At 50.3% G+C, this 23,245-nt stretch overlaps 2 protein-coding genes across 12 annotated transcripts in view; both read right to left on the bottom strand.

Annotated features, from left to right (window-relative positions):
• The window catches only part of GARNL3 (GTPase activating Rap/RanGAP domain like 3), a 138,697-nt gene extending 131,275 nt beyond the window's left edge, over positions 1 to 7,422 (bottom strand). For 2 of the 3 annotated variants that reach the window (XR_010382808.1, XM_064490534.1), the window contains exon 1: positions 7,275 to 7,421. Coding sequence is in view for 2 of the 3 variants with exons in the window: in XM_064490534.1 (XP_064346604.1) it covers positions 7,275 to 7,399 (125 nt within the window). In the remaining variant the exon portion in view is untranslated. Of the gene's footprint in view, positions 1 to 7,274 lie in introns of all 3 variants that reach the window. The other variant, XM_064490533.1, reaches the window with a different exon arrangement.
• Positions 7,423 to 9,404: 1,982 nt separating this feature from the next.
• The window catches only part of RALGPS1 (Ral GEF with PH domain and SH3 binding motif 1), a 259,983-nt gene continuing 246,142 nt past the window's right edge, over positions 9,405 to 23,245 (bottom strand). For 5 of the 9 annotated variants that reach the window (XM_064490524.1, XM_064490523.1, XM_064490525.1 and 2 more), the window contains 4 exons: positions 21,918 to 22,023; positions 19,953 to 20,045; positions 19,688 to 19,793; positions 9,405 to 17,934 (listed from right to left, as the gene is read on the bottom strand). In XM_064490524.1, coding sequence (XP_064346594.1) covers positions 17,774 to 17,934; positions 19,688 to 19,793; positions 19,953 to 20,045; positions 21,918 to 22,023 — 466 coding nt within the window. In that variant the 3' untranslated portion in view covers positions 9,405 to 17,773. The remainder of the gene's footprint in view (positions 17,935 to 19,687; positions 19,794 to 19,952; positions 20,046 to 21,917; positions 22,024 to 23,245) is intronic. The other 4 variants (XM_064490526.1, XM_064490527.1, XM_064490530.1 and 1 more) reach the window with 1 other exon arrangement.

Genomic DNA, 23,245 nt, shown 5'->3' with positions numbered 1-23,245 from the left:
CACACTCTAAATCAGATGCACTCATGAGAAACTGATCCGGAACGGAGCCAGGCAGATGAAGGGAGAGGATGCTCGGCATCAGCTTGCTGTTGTAGATCATGACAGAGCTCTTGTGGTTCTGGAGTCAGTAGCTTCTTGATTCTACAGCTTTCTGAGGGAGCAGTGGCAGCTTTGGTGATCAAAACCGAGTTGGTAATGTGGTTCTGCTGTTGGCTAAGATGGCAGCTGCTGCTTTGTGGTTGATCAGCTTCTTGTTATGCCGTGGCAGGCTTCCTGATTGTGGTGGTTCTAGGGACAGGAGTTGTGCCTGGAGCTCAGACTAGAGTCTTTCCTCTGGCCCTGCAAACAACTTTGTAAGCACTTAATTCCTTGTATCACCATTAAATCTCATTCAGCTTATATACCAGGTAGAGTGGATCCTGTTGCCTGCAACAGAATACTGACAGAATACAGATTGGCATCAATCTTTTTAACAGATGATTAGTATTGTAGTGACACATTCCTGATGGACTTTTTTTTACAAGCAATCCTACAGTGAACAGCCTTCTATATATACCTCCTTGAGCAGTCAGTCACACCTCATTGCTAACTCCTATTTGCTTACTGTCCTCTAAGATCCTAGCTCTAGAGACAGCCAGATGTGTGGTTCACAGTTTCCCACACCTCCGTACTTGCATGCACCTTTAGAATTTTTTTTCCCCAGGAAAACCAGCAGTGAGTCTCACTGCACAGGCCAAATCTCATCGTTTTCCTACATCATTGTCAGACTTCATCTTTGTTCAGATCTTCAGCTCTGGAAACCAGACAACCAAACGTAATTTCTCATATTAACCTTCTAAAGCAAAACTAATTTGACTATTGTCTTCCTCCAAGAAAGGAAGCTGGTTTGTATTAACTTAAAATCTTAGTGAATAATAAAAGTTGTTTTTTTCCCTTCTCTTAGGAGAACAGACATAATATGAAAATTAATTTTCTTTTGTTGGCCCTAAGAGCCTATTATGTCAGCCCCATACAAGAGAGCTCTTAATAGTCTTTCCCAGGAAGACTGTTGTGTTTCCAAAAGAAAATTGACAGCAACAGATTTATTTGTGATTAAATACTTAAGGGCCTGACACAAACAAAAAGAAAAACGGCATAATTTAGAAGAACAAAGACTGTGAACACAGCTCACATTAAGATGTTTGTTTACAAAACTACCGGGTGGGGGGGGGGGAGTCTCCTGGAAACAAAAAACCAAAAAAACAAACAAAAAAACCCCACTAAGAATCTAAGAGTCAGGAGAAACATAAGGACAAAGGAAAGAAGGTAACCAAATGCATAATGGTTAATTGTTCTTTTCTGATTCTGTCTTGGCCTGGAAAGCCATCTTCAGGAACAAGAAAGCATTTGTCTTGGCATCAAATTTGTTCTCACAAGGCGTGGGTTATATGCATTACTAATAAGGAAGCCGCTAAGTAGGAAGCAATATTTGGGAAAGTGGAAAATATGTTTTCCATTTGTAATTCAAAATCTTCTGTCTATGTAGGGCTCTTCCCTCACTGTGGCTAAACTTAGTAAGCATAATTGAGCCACTCAGCTAAGGTAGTCTTTTACAATGAGTACTAAAAAATGCAGAAATCCCAATTCTGTGACTCTGGGGTAGCATCTGGGTATCTGTAATTTGGAAAGCTTCCCAAATGTAATGGCACTTTTTTTTTTTTTGGCCAATTCAGTATCCATTCCTCTTCTGCTAATAGCACTGTGATTTTTCCTTTTGGCAATCACTACCTCTTGGTCTCTTAGGATGTAAGTGATCTAACCCCTCAGTTCTGGGTTGGGCACACAGCCCCAGCCCAGCCAAATAGTATATTTTACCCACCTCTGGCCAAAATGATTGGTTCATGGATGAGCACAGAACGCAAGATATCCAACATCAAGAGAAGCCATGTCAACCTGGGACATGCTCTAGAACCACTGAGAAAAAGATACCACCTTTCTGCTGGGAGTGTACATTGATAGAAAGTAAGCCTGGAATAGTTCCTTTCCTTTGCCTCCACGAGGAAAGACCTTGAGAATAAAGTCAACCCAGAAAATGGAAAAAGACTACTGATGACATTATTTGAGCAACTGGATCTATCCTCTCCTAAAGCTTTGTCTATCCCAGTATTTTGCAGCTGCATGAACCGATGATTCTCCTCTCCATGTCACTCATAACCTTTGATAATCTTAAAAAAAATTAACAACTGGTATAGCACTTATCAGAAAAGGTGCGACGTGTTGCCAGTCCTGCCTGCGGCTGCAGGAGAACTGTTCAGTGGTGACTACAACTGGGCAGCCAGGAGTAAGAACCACTTGGCCACTGAGTCTACACCCAACAGTCCACGCCACCACTTTTCACCTGGAATCAGAAACACAGGCACTGCTACTGCAAGTGGCTATGGAAGCAGAATTATGAATGATGGGTGGTAAGTATAATGAGGCAAGATTTGACCCCACTATTAGGGAAAGATCGTATACTTGCCCAATAACAAAAAGGCTTGCAGGAGTGGGCTCCCTGACCTTAGATGTAATAAGCCGAAGTTGGATGGTCAGCTGCAAGGGTTGTTGTGGAAAAGATTCCTGTATTATCCTGGAGGAGTGGTTTTCAAAATACATCCCTGGGCTAGCAGTACTGGCATTACTTCTGAGCTTTCAGAAATACAATTCCTAGACCCACCCTGACCTAGGGAATCAGAGTCTTAGGGCAAGGTGGGAGGGAAGGGGCAGGAAACTGTTCTAAGAAGCCCTCCTGGTGAGCCTCATATATGTTAGGTTTGAGAACCACAGTATTAGACTTGAGAGCACTGGTTCTCAAACACGGTTTCTTAAGGCCCATTCCCAGAGATTCTAATTGAATAAATTTGGGGTTGGGCTTGAGAATCTGCATTTCTAACAAGTTCCCAGGGAATGCTGATGCTGCTGGTTCCAGGACCACACTTTGGGAAATGCTGCCTGAGAGGCTGACCTAAGAGATGTCTACAGTTCCATTCAAGGCAGAGATTCTTTGATCTTGAGGATTTCCTTTGCAAATCCAATTCCACTGTGCAACCCTGTTAATGCTGTGGGTCGCATGTGGTCCAGCTCCATGAAGTGCTGCAGCCCAAATGACACAGCTCAGCAATAGAGGAGTACTTTCAAATAACTCAGGCTCATTAACTGTATTTAATGTTTATTTAACTGTATTGATCACCACAAAAGATAACAGATATATTTCTTAAAACATATCTTAGAGCAGTAAAAACAATAGGGGGACCTATTAGCTACTCTCAGACAAAGCAGGTATTTCTGTACATCTCACTGGTCAACACCTGCTAAAGATCTTTATTCAGCTGGTACTAACCGGTGCCCTGTGGACCTATTGTCCTTCTCCTCAATTCCCTCTTCCTAAATCTACAGCTCAAAAAACTGCAAAAAAAAAGAAGGCAGGACCTTGCTCTGAGGGCCAGGGAGGAGGAAAAATTGAATGGGCAAAGCTAGAATTGTAATGAGGCATGGGAAGGGAAAGGTTGAGAACTTTCACATAAATGTTAATCATTTTTGTCCATAACAGTTATGATTTAGTAATGCTTTGTGCCAGACACTGTTTTAGCACTTTGCATAAATCAGTTCACTTAGAGCTCACATCAGTAATGGTGAGAGCGATGTATAAGTGAGCTAACCAAGGCTCAGAGAGGGTAAAGCAACTTGTCCAAGGCCACACACATAGCAAGTGAAAGGTCAGAAACTTGAACCTAGGTCTATGTCATTCCAAAGCCTTTGTTCTTGAACACTATCTGATATGCCTTCCTATAAAATGAGGGCAAACACATCTAGGGCAAGCAGCTTAATAGCATCAGTTTCTTGCCCTGTGGCCTCCAGGCTTCCCAGCTAGTCCTCCTCACCGCCACCTGTTCTGAGGCCTCATGCCCGGGCCCCTCCTTGCACAGGCGTGCTGTGTCTGCCCGCCAGTTATCAGAGCTGATACAGGATAGTCAGCAAAGATAGTTGCCATTCTGAAAGTAATGCCTTTTTCCCTCAGTGTCATCAAGATGATTGATTTCAGATTCTGAAAGGCCCTAAACATGAGGCAGTGGCATTTAAACTTGACATGATAGGGAATGAGAAGTGGTCGAGGAGTTTGGAGTCAGGGAGGCTAATCTGGCAACATGCCCACAAATGAAACAGAGACTCTCTCCCCCGGCTGTCCATCACAATCACCTGCATCCACACACCCCATTACCACCCTGCACTTTCTGGAATAATAGGCCAGGGGGAAGGGCCCACACATTTGTATGGTGAAGATGTTTCACAGGTGATTCTTGTGTTGGCTCTAAGAGTCCATTACGTCAGCCCAATACAAGACAGCTCTTAAGAGTTGCTCTTAAAAGTGAGGTGATTTGGATTAATGGATTAAAGAGATAATTTTTTTTAAAGCAATAAAAACAATAGGAGAAATTGTAGACGAACATTTATCTGTTTTAAGTTAGGGAAGTCTTTTTAAACCAAGCATAAACAGGAGGAATAAATTAGTAGATCTGATTAAACTTAAAAAATGATAATAAAAAGTCTATCAAAAAACACTATAAAGAAAGTTAAAAGGCAAATAATGAACTGCAAAAACTATGTGCTACATATTTGACCAAAAAATTAATTTCCTCAATAAATAAAAAGTGCTTCAATTCAATAAGGAAAAGATAAATATTCCAAAGGAAAAATGGACAAAGTGTGTTATATGTATTTCATTTAAAAAAGAAATACAAATTATGAATAAATGTGAGAAAAAAGTTTCACTTTGCTACTGAAAAAGAAATTCAAACTAAAACAAGGTACCACTTTGGCAAATATTCATAAATAATAATGCCTTGCCATTAAGGATGAGAAAAAATAGGCACATTTATATGCTCTTGGGAGGACGGTAAACTGGCACAACTTTCTGGTGGGCAATCTGGCATTATGCTTCAAAAATCTTTAAAATGTTCATTTTCTTGGATCCAATAATTTCCATCACGCCTATGAATTTAATCTTAAAGAGATGATTACCTCTTCATGCACAGACTAATGCACATGGATTCAACATGTCTTTAGTACGAGTGAAAAACTGGTCATAAATTCCAAGTACAGTAGTAAGGGATGGGAAAAATACACTGTCTTCCAACAAACAAATTATTTTTATAATCAGAAAAATAGTAATCATGATTTCTAAGGTTAATATAATATTATCACGGAGCGTTAAATAGACAAAAAAAACCTCAGGAGGCCAAGAAGTCATTTAGTCTTTCAGGTGTAAGGTCATGAAGACAAAGGAAGGGGTGGTAAGAGGGAGAACTGAGAGGGAGAGAGAAATTTTCTAAACCAGTGTTGTCTAATGTTGTAAACAGTAGTCATACGTGGCTGTTTAAATTTAAGTTAAAGTTAAATAAAATTAAAAATTCATTTCCTTAGTTGCAGTAGCGATATTTCAAGGGCTCAGTAACGACAGAGGGCTGGTGGCTACGGTACCAGACAGCACAGATTACAGAATGCCTCCATCATGGCGGAAAGTTCTATTGGACAGCGGTGCTCTAAACATTCTACTTCAGGCCTGGATCTAGCATGTGACTCATCTCTTCAGCCTCATCTCCTGGTACACTTCCCATCCTTCATGCTCCAGCAACAAGAGTGTAAGCACCAGAAGAGCAGAGACCATGTTTGTCTGGTGCTCCTAGTCTAGCGGGGGAGAGATGTTACCTGGGTAATTACACACAGTGTGTTTGGAAGAGTAGACCTATGCAGAGATTGCTGATACATCTCAAGAGTTCAGCCTGGGGTGCAGGGAAGACTTCCAAGAGGAGGAGTTGTAGGCATTACCCAGAGTAAAGAAAAGACTATTGTAAGTAGAGAAAAGAGCATGAGATGAGTAAAGGCGCAAATGAGAAATAGCACAGCATAAGGGAAGAATCACCAGCTGGTCAGGCATATATTTATTCAACAGATAGTAAATGTCTGTGATGGGCCAGGCCTGAGCCAGGCTCCAGGGACAGAGCAGCGAACAGGCCAGGTCCCTGTCCTCATGACGCTTACACTCTCATCCAGTACTGCTGAAGCACAAAGGGCGAGGTGAGGTGCCCAAGGGCCTTGCATCTCGTATGCAGGGTCCCTTTTGTGTTTTATCCTAGCAGTTGAACCCTCTTTTCTGCCTCAGGGGGGGCCAGAGTCCCACCTCCTATCTTTCTCCTCTTCCCCTGCCCCAGTCCCCCTCCCTGCGGGGAGAGATGGAGGGCTCAGGGCAGTGGAGAGAGTTCCCGGGAGGGGAGAGAGGGAGTTGGACACCGAGGGGCACAGCGGGCAGTGTTGGTAAGACCTCTCCAGTGGCCAGTGAGGATGTGGGTTTGAGAGGTGAAAGGATAAAGACGGGAACTGTAGTTGGGGGCTGCTGGAGCATTCTAGAAGAGGCCAGGGACTGAAAACTGGGAGGGCCCACTTCGGCGACGTCGGCGGGAGAAGGCACTCCAAGTTAAGAAAATGCCCTCGAGGGAAGGAATCTGCCCGAGCAGAGCAGAGGGAGCGCCACGGTCACCGAGCCGGCGGGGGGGGGGGGGGAGGGCGTGTCTGCGGGGCAAGGTTCCAGGGAGGAGAAGGACCCGAACACCTCAGGAGAGTTACTCAGGCCAAAGGACGGGGGCGGGAGGGGCACGGGCCCTCCTGGCAGAGGAAAGGCGTCGGCGGGTCAGAGGAGCACGAGGGGCCGGGCATGTTGAGGGCCAACGGCGGGGGTGGGTGAGGCCATGAGGCAGCAGGTGTGCGTTACCTGCGGAGCGAGGATGGGGAGGCTGGAGCTGGCCTGGGTCCTGGGGTAGCGCAGAGAGGTTTCCTGGAAGAGGAAGACTTACCTCCCTTGGACTTTAGTGGGGCTATTCCCGACCTTGTCCTTGAGCATTTACGAGAGGCGGGCAGGGCAATTCTCCACAGCCCGAAATCCGCCGAGAGCCACGGCTGTGCTCGGGGCCTGTCAAGGGACCGACGCTTTGGGGGCGTCTCGTCGGGTCTGGATTCCCGACACTCGCCAGATGCTCCTCTGAGGCGCCCCCCCCTCACCTGCCGCTCGGGCAGCCCAGACCGCCTTCATCCCCGGCCGCTGCCTCAGGCTCCTTGCCGGATCCTCTCAGACCTCCTCAGAGACCCCCACCGCGCAGCGGCCTCGCGGCCTTCGGGCCCCCCATACCGCCAACCCCCCACCCCCGACGTGGCCGGCTCCCCGCTTCCGTCCCTCCCGGCCTCACCCCTCCTGGGCCGCGTACCTGGGGCTCTCGAAGCTGCACCCCCTGCGCCGCAGCGCCGCCCTCTTCTGCCGCAGGAGCGCAGCGGCCGCCCGGCCGGGCTCTGGCTCCATCGCCCCGGGCGGGGGCCGCGGGCTCGGGCGCATTCGGGTGGGCTCGGGACTCGGCGGGGCTCGGCCGGCCGCTCGGCTCGCGCGCTGCAGCCCACGCCCCGCCCCGCGCGCCTCCACCCGGCCTAGACCCCGCCCCGGCCCCTCCCCGAACTTCAGTCCAGCCCGCTCCGCGCCCCTCAGCGGGGTCTAGGCCCCTCCCCGGCCCCGCCTTGATAACCAGTCCTTCCCACTCTGTGCTCTTCAGCCAGTTCAGACCCCGCCCCAGTCCCGCCCCGAACTTCAGTCCAGCCCCACTCCTTGCCCCTCAGCCGGATCTAGGCCCCACCCCGCGCCCCAGCAATGCCCCGTACTCCAGCCACGCCCCTCCCGCGCAGGCCCCGCGGGTTCCCGTTGCCGGCTGTCAGCACCTCTGCTAGGTCCCAAACGCCCACCCGGTCCTCAGCTCTGTACTGTCCACCGCCCCATCCCCCCCGATCATTGGCCCTCAGAATAGACCCAGGCCCCACCCACCTACCCTCCCACTACAGAGCTCCCGCGCAGCCCCCACCCTCACCCTTAGGGTCGGCTTCTTCGAGAGTCGCCCCTCCACCTCTCAGTACCCCTAGACCCTTCCTGACGTAGTCTGGGGGCCGCCCTTCCCCGTGTTCCACCCATAGGCACGGCCCTGCCTTTTCTCTCCAAAGCCCCCAACCCCGACTGTGCCCGCCCACCACAAGGTCCCTGCCCTCCTCAACAAGGACCTGCCCACAGCCCCGCGCCCGCCAGTGGCCCCGCCCACTCCGCCTCACCTCCGCTGGTGCCCTGGCCCTGGCCGGCTGGCTGCGCTCCCGGGTGCGATGTCCGCCCTCGAAGCTGCATAGGAATTCTCCCGTACCGTCTGCGTTAGCTCGCGGATCTCTCCATCAGGAGGAGGTACTGTTGTTTCCTGGTGGCGTCTGTGGGGCCTGACGCAGTGAGGCTGAGGGGCTGGAGCTTTGCAGGCTACCAGTTGTGGGCTGAAGTCTTGACTTCATCACTTTCCTGCACCACACCACATCGTCCTCACCTCCTCCCCAAATCAGCTACATCCATCTCAGAGCCCTTAAACACCCCCCTGGAGCTGAGGGCAGCGACCCTATCCGGGTAAAACTGGGTATCACCGTTCCATGTAAATCAGGAGGAGCCATTGTGCTAGGGCCCCTCAGGCAGTGGAGTTTGTCATGGCTAGGGAGATGTGGCCATGCTGGCCTGTGACTGGGGTGGTGGAGCAGAGACTGAAGAGTGTGTGTGGGGCGGGGGGGGAGTGTGTCCTTGGAGAATTGGCCACTGCGGGTTTGGAAGGCACTAGCTGGGAAGCCCAGGCAGGCGGGGCCGGGGGCCCCCACGACCAGTTTGGATCACACCTTGGTGCACACTCCCTCAATAACTTCACGGTGCTTTCTCAGAAGGCCTGTACTTCTTCACTGCTGCACATTCCTGCAGAGAAGGCAGTCTCATGAGAGAATGATGGGGAGAGAGAAGATGTAGGGGGCTTTCCATTTCTCCTTCCTATCCCTCAAGACCAAACCTTGGTCTCTCCCTCAAGTTTCCATGAGACAACCCTTGTAAGACAGTCCCTCCTTTTCTCTTACGCAAACTAGAGTGGGTTTCTGGGTTTCACTGAGCATCATGAACTCCCCCCAACATATCTCTTCAGACTTAGATCCCAATACTCCCCACAAATCCCTTACCCAGTGAGACTGGGTTGCCTGCTTTCCCAGCCTTCCTCCTTCTCCTGCTCCTTCTCCTTTCGGTCTTCCTGCCTCCTCCACCCACCGTGTGTTCAACCATCTCTGAAATGAATCTCCAAATGCCCCTGCCCCCTAAAGCTTCCCCAAATCCTCCAAGTCCCTCTCCTGACTGCAGACAGCACTGACACTGAGGGCACTGCTCCTGTATGTCATTGATGTTCTAGTAACCTCTTAGTTGGATACTGAGTGCCCACATCTCCTTCGTGTCTGTCTGGCACAGCAACTATTGGCTTCAGCAAATGCACATCACTTTAATAAATTGAGCCGTATTCATTGGAAAACACATTTAATTTCGAGGTAAACAAAAATGTTTATACACTAAAGTATTTAATTAGTGAAACAATTATTATCAGTGTAACAAGCTGAAAAATACAGCAACTTGATACAAGACCGAGGTAACAAAATACTTCACCAAAAATCTAAATTCCACAGAGGGCTGATGTCCAGTGGTTACTGCAGATGAGACAATTCACAAGAATTAGGGAAAGTCCTTACACAACTGCATGCAGGAGGTCTGCTGGAAAAAAAAAGACAGCCCGAGAGTGCAACAGATTGAACAAGAAACGAATCAAAATGTAAAAATCGATTTTCAACTTACTTGGAAGAATACATAAGAAATTGAAAACTACTCTCTACACAACATTTAGAATGCTAAGTGGAAAACCATGCATTTTGGCACGAAATTTATTAAAGATTATACCATACTAATAAATTAATTACTATTGTTTCATTACGGAATGCTCACAGTCATTCAGAAATGGATAAAGAGATTAATGGTTATAGAACCGACAGATGACCCAGTGTTGCTGCTGCGAGCAGGGACTTCGCGGCCGCCCATGGCGAACCCACACTTGGGCAGCACAGGCTGTGAGGTGGTCCGTGGCACGAGTCCTCAACACCCAAGAAAGTGCAATGCTTGCTCATGCTGTACTTGTATTAAACATTGAAATTAAAACCCCAAAAACCTCTGAAGTAAATACTGCGAACATTCTGATCCTACTCTCTCGTTCTACCTCGGAGTCCCCAATGTGCCCAACCATAGCTCTGTGCCAACCAGCCACTAGGACAGCAACTGAACCCACAGGTCAAGAGGCTGTTCATTCTGGTAAGCCTTTTGAAGCCTTTCTGGAGGAATCTGCACAGGGTTTCTACCCAGTGCTAGGAGAGAGGCAGGGTCTTGCTAAGAGAGAGGAAATGGCATGGGAAGGACTATTTGTTCGCTGAGTGGTCAGTTCCACAAGGGCAGGGGATGGGTTTGTCTTGTCCTCAGCCATTTCTATCCGGGTAGAGCCTGGCACACAGGAAGTAGAGATGAGAATGAATGGGCGAATGAGTGGCTTTACACAGAGAATCTGTGATTTCAAAGGGACTCATAGTTTTTTTTTTTAAACATGAACTCACCCAACATGTCAGTATGATTTGGGTCTGATTAAAGTGACTTATGAAGTCACAAGAAGTAAGTTAGGTTCTGTTTTTAGCAATGTTCACATGGTTCTGAGCATCAGTAATGTGTGTCCAGAGCTCTAGACTCCAACTGTGGAATGAAAGTGGACCCTGCTTGCCAATGTCTTCCCGTTTTCATGGACCATTTTTCCACCTGTAAAATGGCATCCTAAAATACATACTTCTTGGGCTTGGGAGGTGGGAGGAAGACAATGAAAGGAATACTGGCATACTGGTAAAAAAAGAAAAAAAAAGCTTTATAAATTCAGTTGGCAAGAGAGAGTGGGTTCTTTCTGGAGCAGAATCCCTTTTCAAGTGTCTTTTTAGGCTCCACGGTGGGGACAGGGCAATGAACGGGCTTCTTCAGAGAGGGAAGGGAGGCCACACTCTCCCACTGGACACACTCAGAACGATATTTCTACTGCTTTCCACCAAATCCAACCTCCATGAAGTATTTCAGTTGTCAGAATGCACTTGGCGGATCTTGAGTTTTGAAACGTGTTCAACTGAGAGGACTGAAAATTTCTCCCAGGAGCGGTGAATGAGCTGTTCCTGGGGCATCATGAGGACACCAGCCACCTACTTCAGTCTGGAGGCAGCAGCCTACCATTTTCATTCTAGGGTGCCATGATCTCTTTGCTTAAGAAAAAGAAGATACAACATATACATGCAAGACCTACCACATTCAATGCTTTCACAGTCATTTGTGCACTATGGACAGTCAAGGAGCAAAACCAAGAAATGCTTCCATCTAGGGTAAGAATCCATCCATGGATTTTCCCCCGTGGGGTCTGTGCCTGGCCCTCTCTGTCCCAGGCTTGCGGGCCTCCTCACCTGTAGCCTGAGGGACAAACCAGTACTGGGAAAACAATCAGCACTTAACTCACATGCTTGGCCCTAAGCCCCTGTTGGGAGAACCAAGTACCTTACAGCCTTCTGGTGAGTTCAAGGTTGGAGAGTCCAATCTAAGAATGTTTCTGGGAGGGTATGTGGGATCAGTCTCAATTAATGAGAAGACTAAACACTTTGAAAAGAACTGCAATTGTGCTATTTCACAGGCTCAGAGGAAAACATTTGTGAAAGACAAGAAAAATCTGTAAAGGGCAGGGAATACCTGATTTAGTGGAGCCCAAAATGTTGAGGTTTTTGGATTGGAGTCTCTGATATCTCATGTCAGAAAAACCAGGACAGTTTGAAGAATAGAGAAATGGAAGGAAAATAAGTAGCTGATGTCCCCGTCCTGCACTTTCATTCAAACTTAAGACTTAAAACAAATTAACAGGTAGAATCAGATTCAATGTAGTTTAAAGTGTTAACACTGCGTGGTTCTGGCGAGCGGGCTTTGGAGTGCTTGGTGTACTCACCCAACCTCTAGACGCTAATGTGAGCCATTGTTGGTACAAATCAGGTGCATGCATCCGGACCCCAGCTGCGGGTGGGTGTGCAAAGCACCGATGGCCAAGGCCTGATGGCATCAACTTTACCATCTGGAGTTTCTCTTGGCACGAAAATATTCTAGACTTTTCTACGAAAGAGGGTTAAGTTACTGGTCACAGTAAGGCTCAACCACAAAATAAGACCCTGATGACAATTACTTTCCTCACCAATTCATTTGGATTTTCAGAAAAGCTGTCACTGTTTGATCAAAATACAGTAGTGGGTCCTTTGGTAGTTTTAAAATCGACCTATTACATTTTACTGGTTAAGATGTTGCTTTGAAGCATCTTCCCCAGAAACTCTTAAGAGTAGTTTGGTGTCTGATTAGTATGAACTCTGAAACCATGGCAGTGACAAGGACTCAGAAATTCAATTTCTTTCAGAAAAATCATTTAGGGGCAACTTCTCAGAATCAGGACACCCAGATTAAAAAAAGAGAAGAGGGATAGGGGTGGGGGAGAAAGCTATGGTGATAAAGCTACCATAAATAAAGCTAATTGTATTCATTATTTTAAATAAAAATGTATTTGTGCAAAATAAAAGTCATTTAAAAATAGGACAAAGAGTGACAGATGACAGATGTTGTTCACGTGACGAGCTCTTAACCGAAAGCAGAGCTCAGACCATTCACTCCCCAGGGCTTTGCTCTCATCACCATGGTCATCAACAGTTGTGCCCTTGGACTTGGATGATGGAGAACTTGCTGGTGACTGTGTTTGGGGGCAAGACTGGGGAAGCCTAAGGCCTCAGTGTCACTCAGCTCCCCAGTGTAATCAGGAGTCCCAGCGGCCCCGCCCTGGCAGTGGAGGCAAAGGGGTGAGACGAGGGAAGCCAGAGCCTTGCCCTGCGGGGAGAGGTCGGTGCAAAGCAGCTTCCATGCAGCCGTTCACTGAGTGCAGGCGGCCTGGAGAAGCTGGGAGAAAGCGTGGAGACTTCTCATTCTGTCGCGGGGGTGGGGCAAGAAGAGCGGGGAGGGGCTGGGAGGAAGCAAGCAGGCCCAGTCCACGGTCCTGAAGCTGGGTCCTGTCTCCGAAGAGCCAAAAGCAACTAGGCCTGGAAGAGCCCCAGGGGCCCAGGGAGCAGGCCTTCCAGATGAGTAGCACCGATAGGAACAGAAAACAAGACACAATTTAAGGCATTGTTTGTTTACAGTAAAAGAATGCGAGGGACCCTTAACACAGGGGGATCTGGGCTCTCACTCTGACCTTCCTCGGTGGACAAGTCTGTCACTTAAGGTTAAAGCAGGGCCTCAAAGAGAATGAAGTGTGTGATGTCACAAGTCTTGTGCCAAAATGCATGTTTCTCGAAGAGTTCACACTCGCTCGCACACACACGTATACAGCACACACACGCAGAGGACGCTTCGGGGGTTGTACAAAATCTGAGGCAGCCCTGTGGGCGAGCGACCCCACGCATTTGGGGTGTAAAAAGCCAGTTCCACAGCCTGTTCCTTCCCTCCGGTCCCTCACATAGGATCACGCTGTCCACTGTTTTGTGCAGGAGAAAGCACTGGGGACCCAACGTGGGCCGGATGCTCTCTGGTCGCAGCAGCAGCTGGTGGACAGACGAGGGCCCAGAGAGAGAGGGTGGGGTATACAGTTTGGGGACCAACCGCGGCCCCGTGAGGTGGTGCTGCAGATGGGTGTCATGAGGGTTGCTGGGGCTCGGAAGGTGGACCCCGCACCGGCGGAGCCCTCTGGACCATGAGGCCGTGGGCCACGTTCCCACAAGTCCAGCTGTGAGTGTCCCAGCACCCCGGCCAACAGCTGGTGCCCAGGACATGCGCTTCATCTCCAGTCCCAGGCAGGGCTCCCAGAAGCCTTTGAAGTCACGCCAAATCCTGCAGAGACTTATTCAAATGACATAAGGTTTGCAGGTACCTAGAAAAAAAAGCTCAGCCTCTGGTCAAAGTTCCCGACTTTTTTGGAGAAGACAGGGGGTGGTCCCTAAGGGAAGAGACCAGGCCTTTCCCAGTCAGTCTGTGAATGAGCAGGTAGGGGGAGGAGGGCATGGCAAAACAATAGTTGCCCTTTGTTACGGGGCTGCCATGTGCCCAGCAGGGCTCTCAGTGCTTCATACGGACTGTGTCCTCGAGTCTTCTCAACAACCGCATGAGGCAGGTACTGGAATTATCCCCATTATAAAGATGAGGAAACTGAGACTCAGGGAGGTGGCATACACTGCGGTAAGTGGCAGGGCTGAGACTCCAGAGCCCACGCTCTCAGCCACTACCCTCAGGTCAAAAATACAAATGCATTTGGAGTGGAGAGGCAACCAATCCTGCAGGATAAGCATATGCCCCTGGAGGGGAAACCAGTGGGAGAGGTTGGTGGTTGAGGGGTGGCAGGAGTCGGCAAGCAGAAGCACAAAAAAAAGGAGAAGTTTGGGGATATTGGGAACCCCAAGACTTTCCCATACCTGTGTCCCCAGGACCAGATCCCAGCACCTTTTACTCGGGGGGACCACCAGCCCCAGGTCCAGGGTGTTCCCCTCTCCTCTCAAAGCTGCTAGCACACCCCCAGCCCCAGGCCTCCTCCCCCAGCATGGCCGTGGGGTTCCAGGAGATTTGATGAGAAGCAGTTTCATCAAAAACAAATCCATCTTGGTGCCAATTTGGTCAAAATGATGAATTGGAAAAAAAGCATCTCCTTGCACCAGGAGACAGTTATAAGAATGCTCATAGCAGCACTGTTCAAAATAGCAAAAAGCAGGAAATCATTCTTGGGATCACGGACAGAAGAACTGACGTTTAAAAATCATTACAAATAAGTGAATGGCAGCTATGGACACCAAGACAGATGAATCTTACAAACACACTGTAGGAGAAAAGTAAGTCACAGAAGAAAATATACAGTTATGGTTCTATTTATAAAAAAAAAGTTTAGGGGGGAGGGTGGTAGAGCACAAGTTTAGCACACACAAGGTCCTGGGTTCAATCCCCAGTACCTCTTCTAAAAATAAAGAATAAATAAACCTAATTACACCCTTACTCCCCTCCAAAAACCTAAATAAATGAATCACTCTTCAAAAAAAAGTTTAAAAAATGTACACCAGACAATACATTAAGGAATCAAATACATGTGTTAACATTTTAAAGGAACAGTAAACAAACAAATCAGGCAGGGGAGTGGTTATGGGGCACAGGTGGGTGGGAGGGAGACAGAACGAGGAAGAAGACCCTGGGAAGGAAGTGTTCCGAGGCCTGGGGGAGGTCCTGCCTTTAGGCTGGTGGTACTAGGTGTTTTTTGTTTGTTTGCTTGTTTGTTTTTTTACCAGGTGTTTGTTTTATTGCTGTGGTTTACACCTTACACGTATGCTATAAATAAGGTTTAAGTGTATTCAGTGTCAGTATATACAATTTTAGGAAATGCAGTTTCACAGAAAAGAAAATTCATCCAAGTTTTGAGATTTGCTTTGGGGATAGATGCTAACATCCCTCATCGCACCCCCTTGTAAGCCATCCCATGCATGTACTGTGGCTTATTTAAATAATCCACTGCTGTGGGATATTTAGTTGTTGCCAACTTTTCATTATTACATACAACATAGAGTGGGAATATCTGGTTGAAAGTAAATTAGAAATTGAAAGGGGAAAAGTAGAAAAAAAATAGAAGATTCCCACTCCCCTACCCTGCCCCCTTAGATCTAAAAACTGGACAAAGACACCTACATGTTGCAAAACTTTGTCATGGTACACCACATTTGCCACACATGAAATTCAGTCCATTTGTCCCACTGACCAAACATCTCCTCTGCCAAGTGAGTCTGACCCAGTTCCCTGCTACTTGCTGCTACCCTCAGGCTGCCCCCACCCAGAGAAGGACAACCATCCCTGCCGCTGGCTGGGGCCCCCACATCACCATGGCTGTTGCCTGGGGCAGACACCAAGGCCCTGCCTCTCTCTCCACCCCACCATGTGTGCGGCCCACCTCAGGGCTATCAGTCCCTGTCACTCCTCCTCAGAGGTGTCAGGCCACCTGTGTGGGGGGGTGGGGGCAAGTCCAGGGCGCTGTGCTCTCAGAGGGGCCCTCCAAGCTAAGGAGGGGCCCCCTGGGCAGGCATGGTGAGCCGAGGAGGTCAGGTCACTCTTCCTGTCTTAATGTGGCCTGAGGTGGCACCAGCCTTGTTCAAGCCTTGAGGTGACGGCTGACCAAAGACTCCGGCCTCCCGATCGTGGAGATGGACAACTACATTTACTTAATGCACAAAATACGCTCTAGAAACCGTAGAACTGTAGTTTCTTGTACGTCATTGTAGAAACTTGATGTGCACAAACACGCATGTAATAAACATGCACATGTATTTTAATGCAAGGAGATCACCCTTCCGTGTGTTTTTGCACTTTGCTCTTTCACTTCTGTCCTGAGCGCCTCTCAGGTGACCACACGTGGACCTGCTTCTGCCTTTCTAATCGCTATCGGGTTGCACAACAGGGATCTACTGAGGGTCACTGAGGTTTCCAGGTTTTTTTTCCCTATTAAGGATGATGCTACTGTGAACGTTCGTAATACCTGTGAGCCTGTGAGCTTGTGCCTCGGACAAATTCCTAGCAAGTGAGTTGAGGGACTCAAATGCAATTTATTTTGAGCTTCCCTGTGGTACCTCAAGTTTATCCCTATACCAGTCTTGTCCCACTGTTTCAGTTTGTCAAGGACTTTCTGCTAATTCTGCTTTCTAGCTTCTTATCCTGGATACTTTGATCAGCTTGTCCTTTATGTCCCCACCTATGTGACAGATAAAAATCCCGAATGGGCCCAAACTGAGCACAGAATCATGGGAGAGGCCACTAGAGACCTTCCTCTGCTTTATGAGAACCACTCTGAAGAGCTGAGAAGTCCATGACTGCGCTGTGACCAGCACAACCGAAGCCCCTGCCCTCCCAGACCCACACGCCACAGGCCACACGCCGCAGGTCGTGAGCTCGCCTTTGGTGACGTCTCCTCAGACCTCAGAGCTGCTCCCCACCTTCCTCCTCAAAGCTGCCACCATCCGGATGTTCCAGCCCTGGTGCTCCCTCCCCAGGCTGAGGAGAGGGACCCAGCTCCCCAGGCCCCTCTTCTGGCTGACCCCTGGCGAACAAGGGAGCTTAGGGACAGGAGTACCCATCCTGGCACCAGCACCCCAAATTCTGCCCACCCGACCCCCAGGGGGGCAGCGAGCTCCAGGCTGCCCCTGTATGGTGTGTGGCTGTAAGCCAGGGCTCTCTGAAGTGTGCAGCCCGAGAGCTCAGGGCCGGCAAGCGCAGACTTTGGTGTCAGGCCGACCTGGCCTAGATCTCACTAACCACAGGCCTTAAACAAGTGCCTGGAACTTTCTGAGCCTCAGTGTCCTCAGCATAAAATGGGGACAGTAAGAGAACCTACCTCACAGGGATGCTGGAAGGATACAGCCAATTCCTGGCGGTGGTGGGGGAGGGAGAGAGCCTCAAGCTAGGCCCCACAGACCAGAGGTTTCCTTGGTTCAAACGTGCCAAGGAGCCAGAGAGCCCCATTCATCAGCAGCCATGACTGGCTCTCAACAAACCATTTGTTAGTATTACTATTCCTAAGGGTGTGTGTGTGGCGGGGCAGGGAGTCCCTTTAGTCAGACTGGAGTGTGCCCATGAATCAGCTTTTGGGGGATGACCTAAATAAGATGCTGTAGCGTGATGCTTGGGGCACCAGCCCACCTGCTGCCTGCCTTGATGGATGTTTCCATGGTATTTCCTTTAGTGGGAAAGGCACTGATAGGCTCTGAGGGGAGCGGGGAGCCCTGTTTTCTATGGACCCTTAGTCCCAAGGGTGGGAGAGGGTATTTCGGGTGACAAGCAGGACTTCGGTGACTTTACCTGAGGCCTGTTGCTTTTACATGCATCATCCAAATGCTTGTGCCACAGTATTGCATGAAACCGGGAACCAGTCTGGAACTTGTAAACATTGCCTGCCGGGAAGAGAAACCGCTGGTTAAGAGGAAGGTCACATGGGAGGCTCTGCCTGTGACGGCGGCATGAACGTGGGTACCTACACCAGGGAAGGTCAGGAACAGCCGAGGGCAACCTCGGGGTACACAGAGGAGGAGCCTCCCAGGCTCCCCGCCTGTCTCTTGGACAAGGGCTCTTAGCCATTTTTCTGGCCTTGACACCTTTGGCTTTGGTAAAGCCTGTGGACCCGTCTCAGAATAATGTTTCAAACACATACAATAAATACAAGAAAATCAATAATACTGAAATATAGTTACCAAACTACTAAAATATAAATGAGTGATATAGTTCTTTCCACGCTTCTCTATTAATGCCCTCATAACAAGATCTGGGGGCAGGGCTGATACTGCACTGTGACCGCAAAGAAGTGAGCAAAAATGCGACTTGGAGGTACCTGTGATAATATTAGATGTGGAAATATCCATGGTGTCTCTTGCAGATAAAATCACAGGTACTGTGAACATTCTAGTTAGTCGTTCAACACTTATAATGAAAGGAGTTAGAGGTCATGGAAAATGGAGATGTGATTTTTTCCCCACCCAAGTTCGCAGACCCCTTGAATTCCATCCATGGGCCCTGGCCACCTGCTGTGTCATGTTTCCCTCTGCTTGGGCACAGTGTTTCCTCTGGGCTCAGCCCCAGGAGTGGCCTGTGGTCGTACGGTCAAGCTTGTGTAGGCATGGCCTTTACTTCCTAAGGAAATCACTTCTAATCTGGTTCTGGAGACTCGAGGAAGAAACTCAAATGGTGACCAGACTGAGGACATACTGACACGTGGGTAGCTGTCCATGGTTCCATTGCTCAGAAGCAGAACAGCAAACTCGGCTTCTCTCCTCTCCATTCCCCGGGCTCCTTGAGGCTCTCGTTCCTTTAATTCCCAGCTAACAACATTCAAACCCTGACACTCAACCAGCAGCAGCGTCTGCATTACCTGGGAGCTTGTTATAAACACAGAATCTTGGTCTCCACCCCAGATCCACCAAATCCAAATTTGAATTTCAACAAGATCTGCAGGTGATTTGTAGGTGCGTGAACTCTGCGTTGGAACACCCCTGTGAAGGTGTAAAGACGCTCGGGGACTTTACAGCTCCAGTGAGCTGGTCTGTCTAGAACCTAAGACCCAGGGAATTTGGAGTTTTGTCATGAGATATGGGCTACGGAGGAGACTAGCACGGCCTATTCTGAACGTCAGTGCAGACCAGGCTCTTGGACAAGATGGCACCCAGAACCTGTCCTTCTCTGCATGGTCATGGGGGAAGGATAAAACCAGGAGAAGATGGGAGATGACTGGGTAAGTTAAAACTGGAGCTTTTATAAAAGAGTTCTTCTCTGATTTGGCCTTGGAGTGGACATGGTCAGAGTCTCAGGGCCCAGGCAAAGCTGGGGCATCCTGAAACCTCCCGAGCCCCAAGCCCCTTCCAGCCACACGGTCACTGCCTTATCCAGTGTTATGTTATTTATTCCAAGACCCTGAGGCTACAGTTCCAGGGGGGATAGTTGAAAAGGATTCCTGCAGCCACGTGCCATGCACACTGCTCCCACCCACCACGATCTAAGCAGCATTTGTGGACCAATGAGGGGATCCTGTGCTTTTCCCTAAAGCAAAGGGAAAGCAGCAGCCTCAAAAGTTCCTACTGTTTCAAAATGCACATTTGGCAAAGGAAGAAACAGAGTAGAGAGAAGCTGCAGGAACCAGCCCTGGCTGCTGCCTACCTTTGTCGGGGTTATTCAGCTGGAAGATGTCCGGGTGCTCAGGGTCATCGGGCAGCTGCACCATCCAGCCCACAATGGAGACCTTTTTGCCAGGTGTGGATTTGTACTGCAGAAGAACAATAGCATGGCCAGGAGGCCCACACCCTCCGCTCCCCAAGGAAGGCTGACCTGAGCCAGGCAAAGGTCCTTCCCCGCCCCCACCCACTCCCCTGCAGGTTGCACTAAATGAAGTCTCAGCACGGAGAGTCCTTTTTGTGGAACGTACGTGTTTCCTGTCTGTGCCCCGCAAGGACTTGGCTCCGTAGTACAGGAGGGTGGATCCTGAGAGTATGACCCAGTACCTGGTCCACGAGGACAGCTATGGAGGAAGGGGAGGCAGAGTGACAATGCTGCGAGTGGAAGGGGCAGAGTCCCCCCTCCGCCTGATTAGAGACCCAGCCACGTGAGTGGTAGGGCGCCCCCTCCTCCAGATCAGTGCCAGCGCAGGCCTCATCTCTTCCCTGCCCCCACCGCCTCGATGCCACTCCCCCCGAGGGCCCAGAGGAGGGAGACTCCTCACCAGCGCCTCTGAGCTCATCAGCCCTCAGCCCTCAGCCCTCAGCCCTCCCTCCCCTCTCTGGCTCCTTTACTCCCAGAGCCTCTCCTTTCCCCACCTTGTTTAGGGCAGGGCCAAGGCATAACTTCTATCTGCTCGGGTGACCTGAACCCAAGAATGTTCTGGGAAAAACAGTTTTAAAACAGGGACATGATAAACCATAGCCCAGCAGAACCACAGCGTCTGCGATGCGGGTGCTCTGGCTGAGACTGAACGGCGGTGCTTTGCGGGTGTTTATAGCCAGAAGTGGGGACGGCCGACAGGGCCAAGCTGCGGGCTTGGTTTCTGTTCCTTAGACATGAAGGCTGAATCCCCTGTTCGGGGCTCTGCTCCTTGGTTTGGAAAAACCAGTAGGCCTTTTGGTTCTGCAAAGGCAGAGCAGATATCCTGTCTTGGAAGGACAGGGTTGAGCGTACAGGAGCAGACAGCCCTGCATCACAACCTCCAAGTCCTCCTATTCACATGGGGAGCGGGGAGCTGTGTCCCCTAAGAGAGTGAAAGTAGTGGCTTTCTGACCTTTTTGACGACACCCGCAGGGGTGCACCACACACGTGTATATATGTATGTCGAACTGAAAGAAGCTTCAGGAAACAAGACTCACCTTTACTATGTGGAAGGGACTCTGACATTTTCTAGTCTATTCTATTCTACTTGAAAATATGGGTCCTGACCCCCTGGACTGACTTCATCACTCACCAGTGGGCCAACCAGCATTTGGGAAAACACTGCCTTTAGGATACTGCCTCGCTGTGGGTACAGGTAGGCAGTAGACAGGTCTGTATAGCAGGCCAGATATAGGGCCTCATGTCACAGCATGCTTTGTGATACTCTGGGTCCAAGGGACAGAGTCTGGCCCAGGGCTGGGGTGAAGATTCTTCTCCCACAAGAACCACGTGGCACCCGAAGACGGGAGATTCTAGAGCAGCACCTGGGCTAGGGGCCTGGCATCTTCACACTGGGCGTCGGTAGGAGGGGAGTCTCCAAGTGGCTGTGTGGGCAGTGGACGGGGGCAAGCAGCAGCCAGAGCAGGAGAGGAAGGGCAGAGTAGACACGAGCAGATGCTGCCTAGAGACGCAGCTCACAGGCCGGTTTGCAGGCAACTTGCCATGGATGCTCCGTGGAACTAACAAAGAGGCCTCTGGGAGGGGCTGAGACCCTGCCATTGATGGGGGTCATGGAGCCGGGACATCCAGTTTCAGCACAGGGTGACCTGATGGCTAGCAGTGGAGCCTGAGAGGCCTCCTGAGTCCCTGTCCCTGTCCTTTCCAGCACGCATTTCATGATGCTGCCGGGCGGGGAGAGGGAATGTGCATGGGGGTACCACCCACGCTGTGCTGACCCTCTCAGGTGCAGTGTCCACCCGGCCTCCCGGGTCTCCAGGGTTCTGTTCGCCCTCAGGATGATGGCACTGCCCCACTCACTGCCTGCTCACTGTGTGCACTGCCACACGCATGACATTCCTGCCAAGTCCCCCAGGATGGAGGGACTATTTTATTCCAATTTACAGATGTGGAAACCAAGGCCCTGCCCACTCAGTGGCACAGCCAAGGCTGGAACCCTGGTTGGTCGGTCTGTGGAGCCCAGGCCCTCCCTGGTGCCCACGCTCCCCCTGGACAGAAGTGCATCTGCACTCACCGCGGGCTTCCGTCCCTCCTTGAGCAAAGTTTTCCTTCTCAGAGGCCCCTCCATGGTGGGCACCGCTGCCGAGCTCCCCACAGTACAGATGCACGGGCCGGTGGGGCTGGGGAGAGACCACCATTCAGACATGGTCCCAGAGGAGCTGAGGTCAGGCACCCTCTCACTCCCTGGGGCCCACAGGTCCCCCACCACGGAGTCCATGATGCTGCCACAGGCGGGAGGATCAACAGTGCTGGGCAAGGCCAGGGAGCAGAGGGCCCCGAGTGCATGGAGAGCCTGGAGGAAGGTGGCCCTGGCTCACCCACTGCTGAGAACTTACACCTGGCCTGTCTTTCTGAGCGCTGCAAGGCCCTAGCAGCGTCCCTACCCTATCCTGACCTCTGCGGTGGCTTCCTCTCCGCCTGAGGAGCTTGGGGTCTTTGCAGTTCCCCTCCTTGTGTTGGCAGGAGACTTGGAGGAGTATCGAGGAAGTGGGAGAGATGGGGGTAGAGAGAGAAGCCAGGCAGGGCCCCCCACAGCCTGGTGCCCTGCAGCTCTTCCTTGCTATGGGGAGTCAGGTGCCACCTACAAGCGAAGAGTCCAAGTGCAGCAGCAGCCCAGGCCTCTCTCCCAAGCTCCAGCTTCTGCTTCCTGGGTAGGCAACTCCCGCAACCCAGCATCTTCCCCCAGGTTGCTCTTCTTCTACCTCCCAGTGAAAGGCACCACCATCCACCAGGCTGCATGAGCCAGAAACTTGGGGGTTTTCTTCTCTCACCCGCCCACCCCAAAACCTCTTCAATCCCAAGGATGCATTGATCCCATGTCCTAAATATGTCTGACTGCCCATCTCAGCCAGCCCACTCTCCCCACCTCAGACCAGAACTTGATCATCCTTTGAACAACTGCCCGGTGCTCTCCCCTGGCCTCCCTGAGTCCACTCCTGCCTTCTCTCTCGCGCTCTCCACACCGCAGCCAGGATGACCTGGTCGTGCCACTACCCTCAGCCCCTTCCCCTCCCGCATCCAACCCCACCCCCATTGCCTTTGAGACCACCATCCTTACCTCCTGCTGGACGGGGCTCCAGCCCACCCCTCCAGCCTCGTCTGGCGCCCTCTCCTCTTTCTCATTTCTCATAACTTTCCTTCACTCCCTGAATCAGCCCAGCCCGCTCTTCCTGCCTCGTGGTCTGGGCTGTCGCTGTCCCTCGGGCTGGGGGTATTGTTGCCCCTACGCCTCCCTTCCCTTTATTTGGCTAATTCCTGTCACTCTTCCAATCTTTCCTCCAGGGAGGCCTCCTCTCTGGATCACTGGCACCTGTGATTTTCCATTCCTTTTCCATCTCTCCT

This window comes from Camelus dromedarius, chromosome 10 (assembly GCF_036321535.1).
Source record: "Camelus dromedarius isolate mCamDro1 chromosome 10, mCamDro1.pat, whole genome shotgun sequence".
In the NCBI taxonomy this organism is placed as follows: domain Eukaryota; kingdom Metazoa; phylum Chordata; class Mammalia; order Artiodactyla; family Camelidae; genus Camelus; species Camelus dromedarius.
This window is presented reverse-complemented; position numbering and strand designations above follow the sequence as displayed.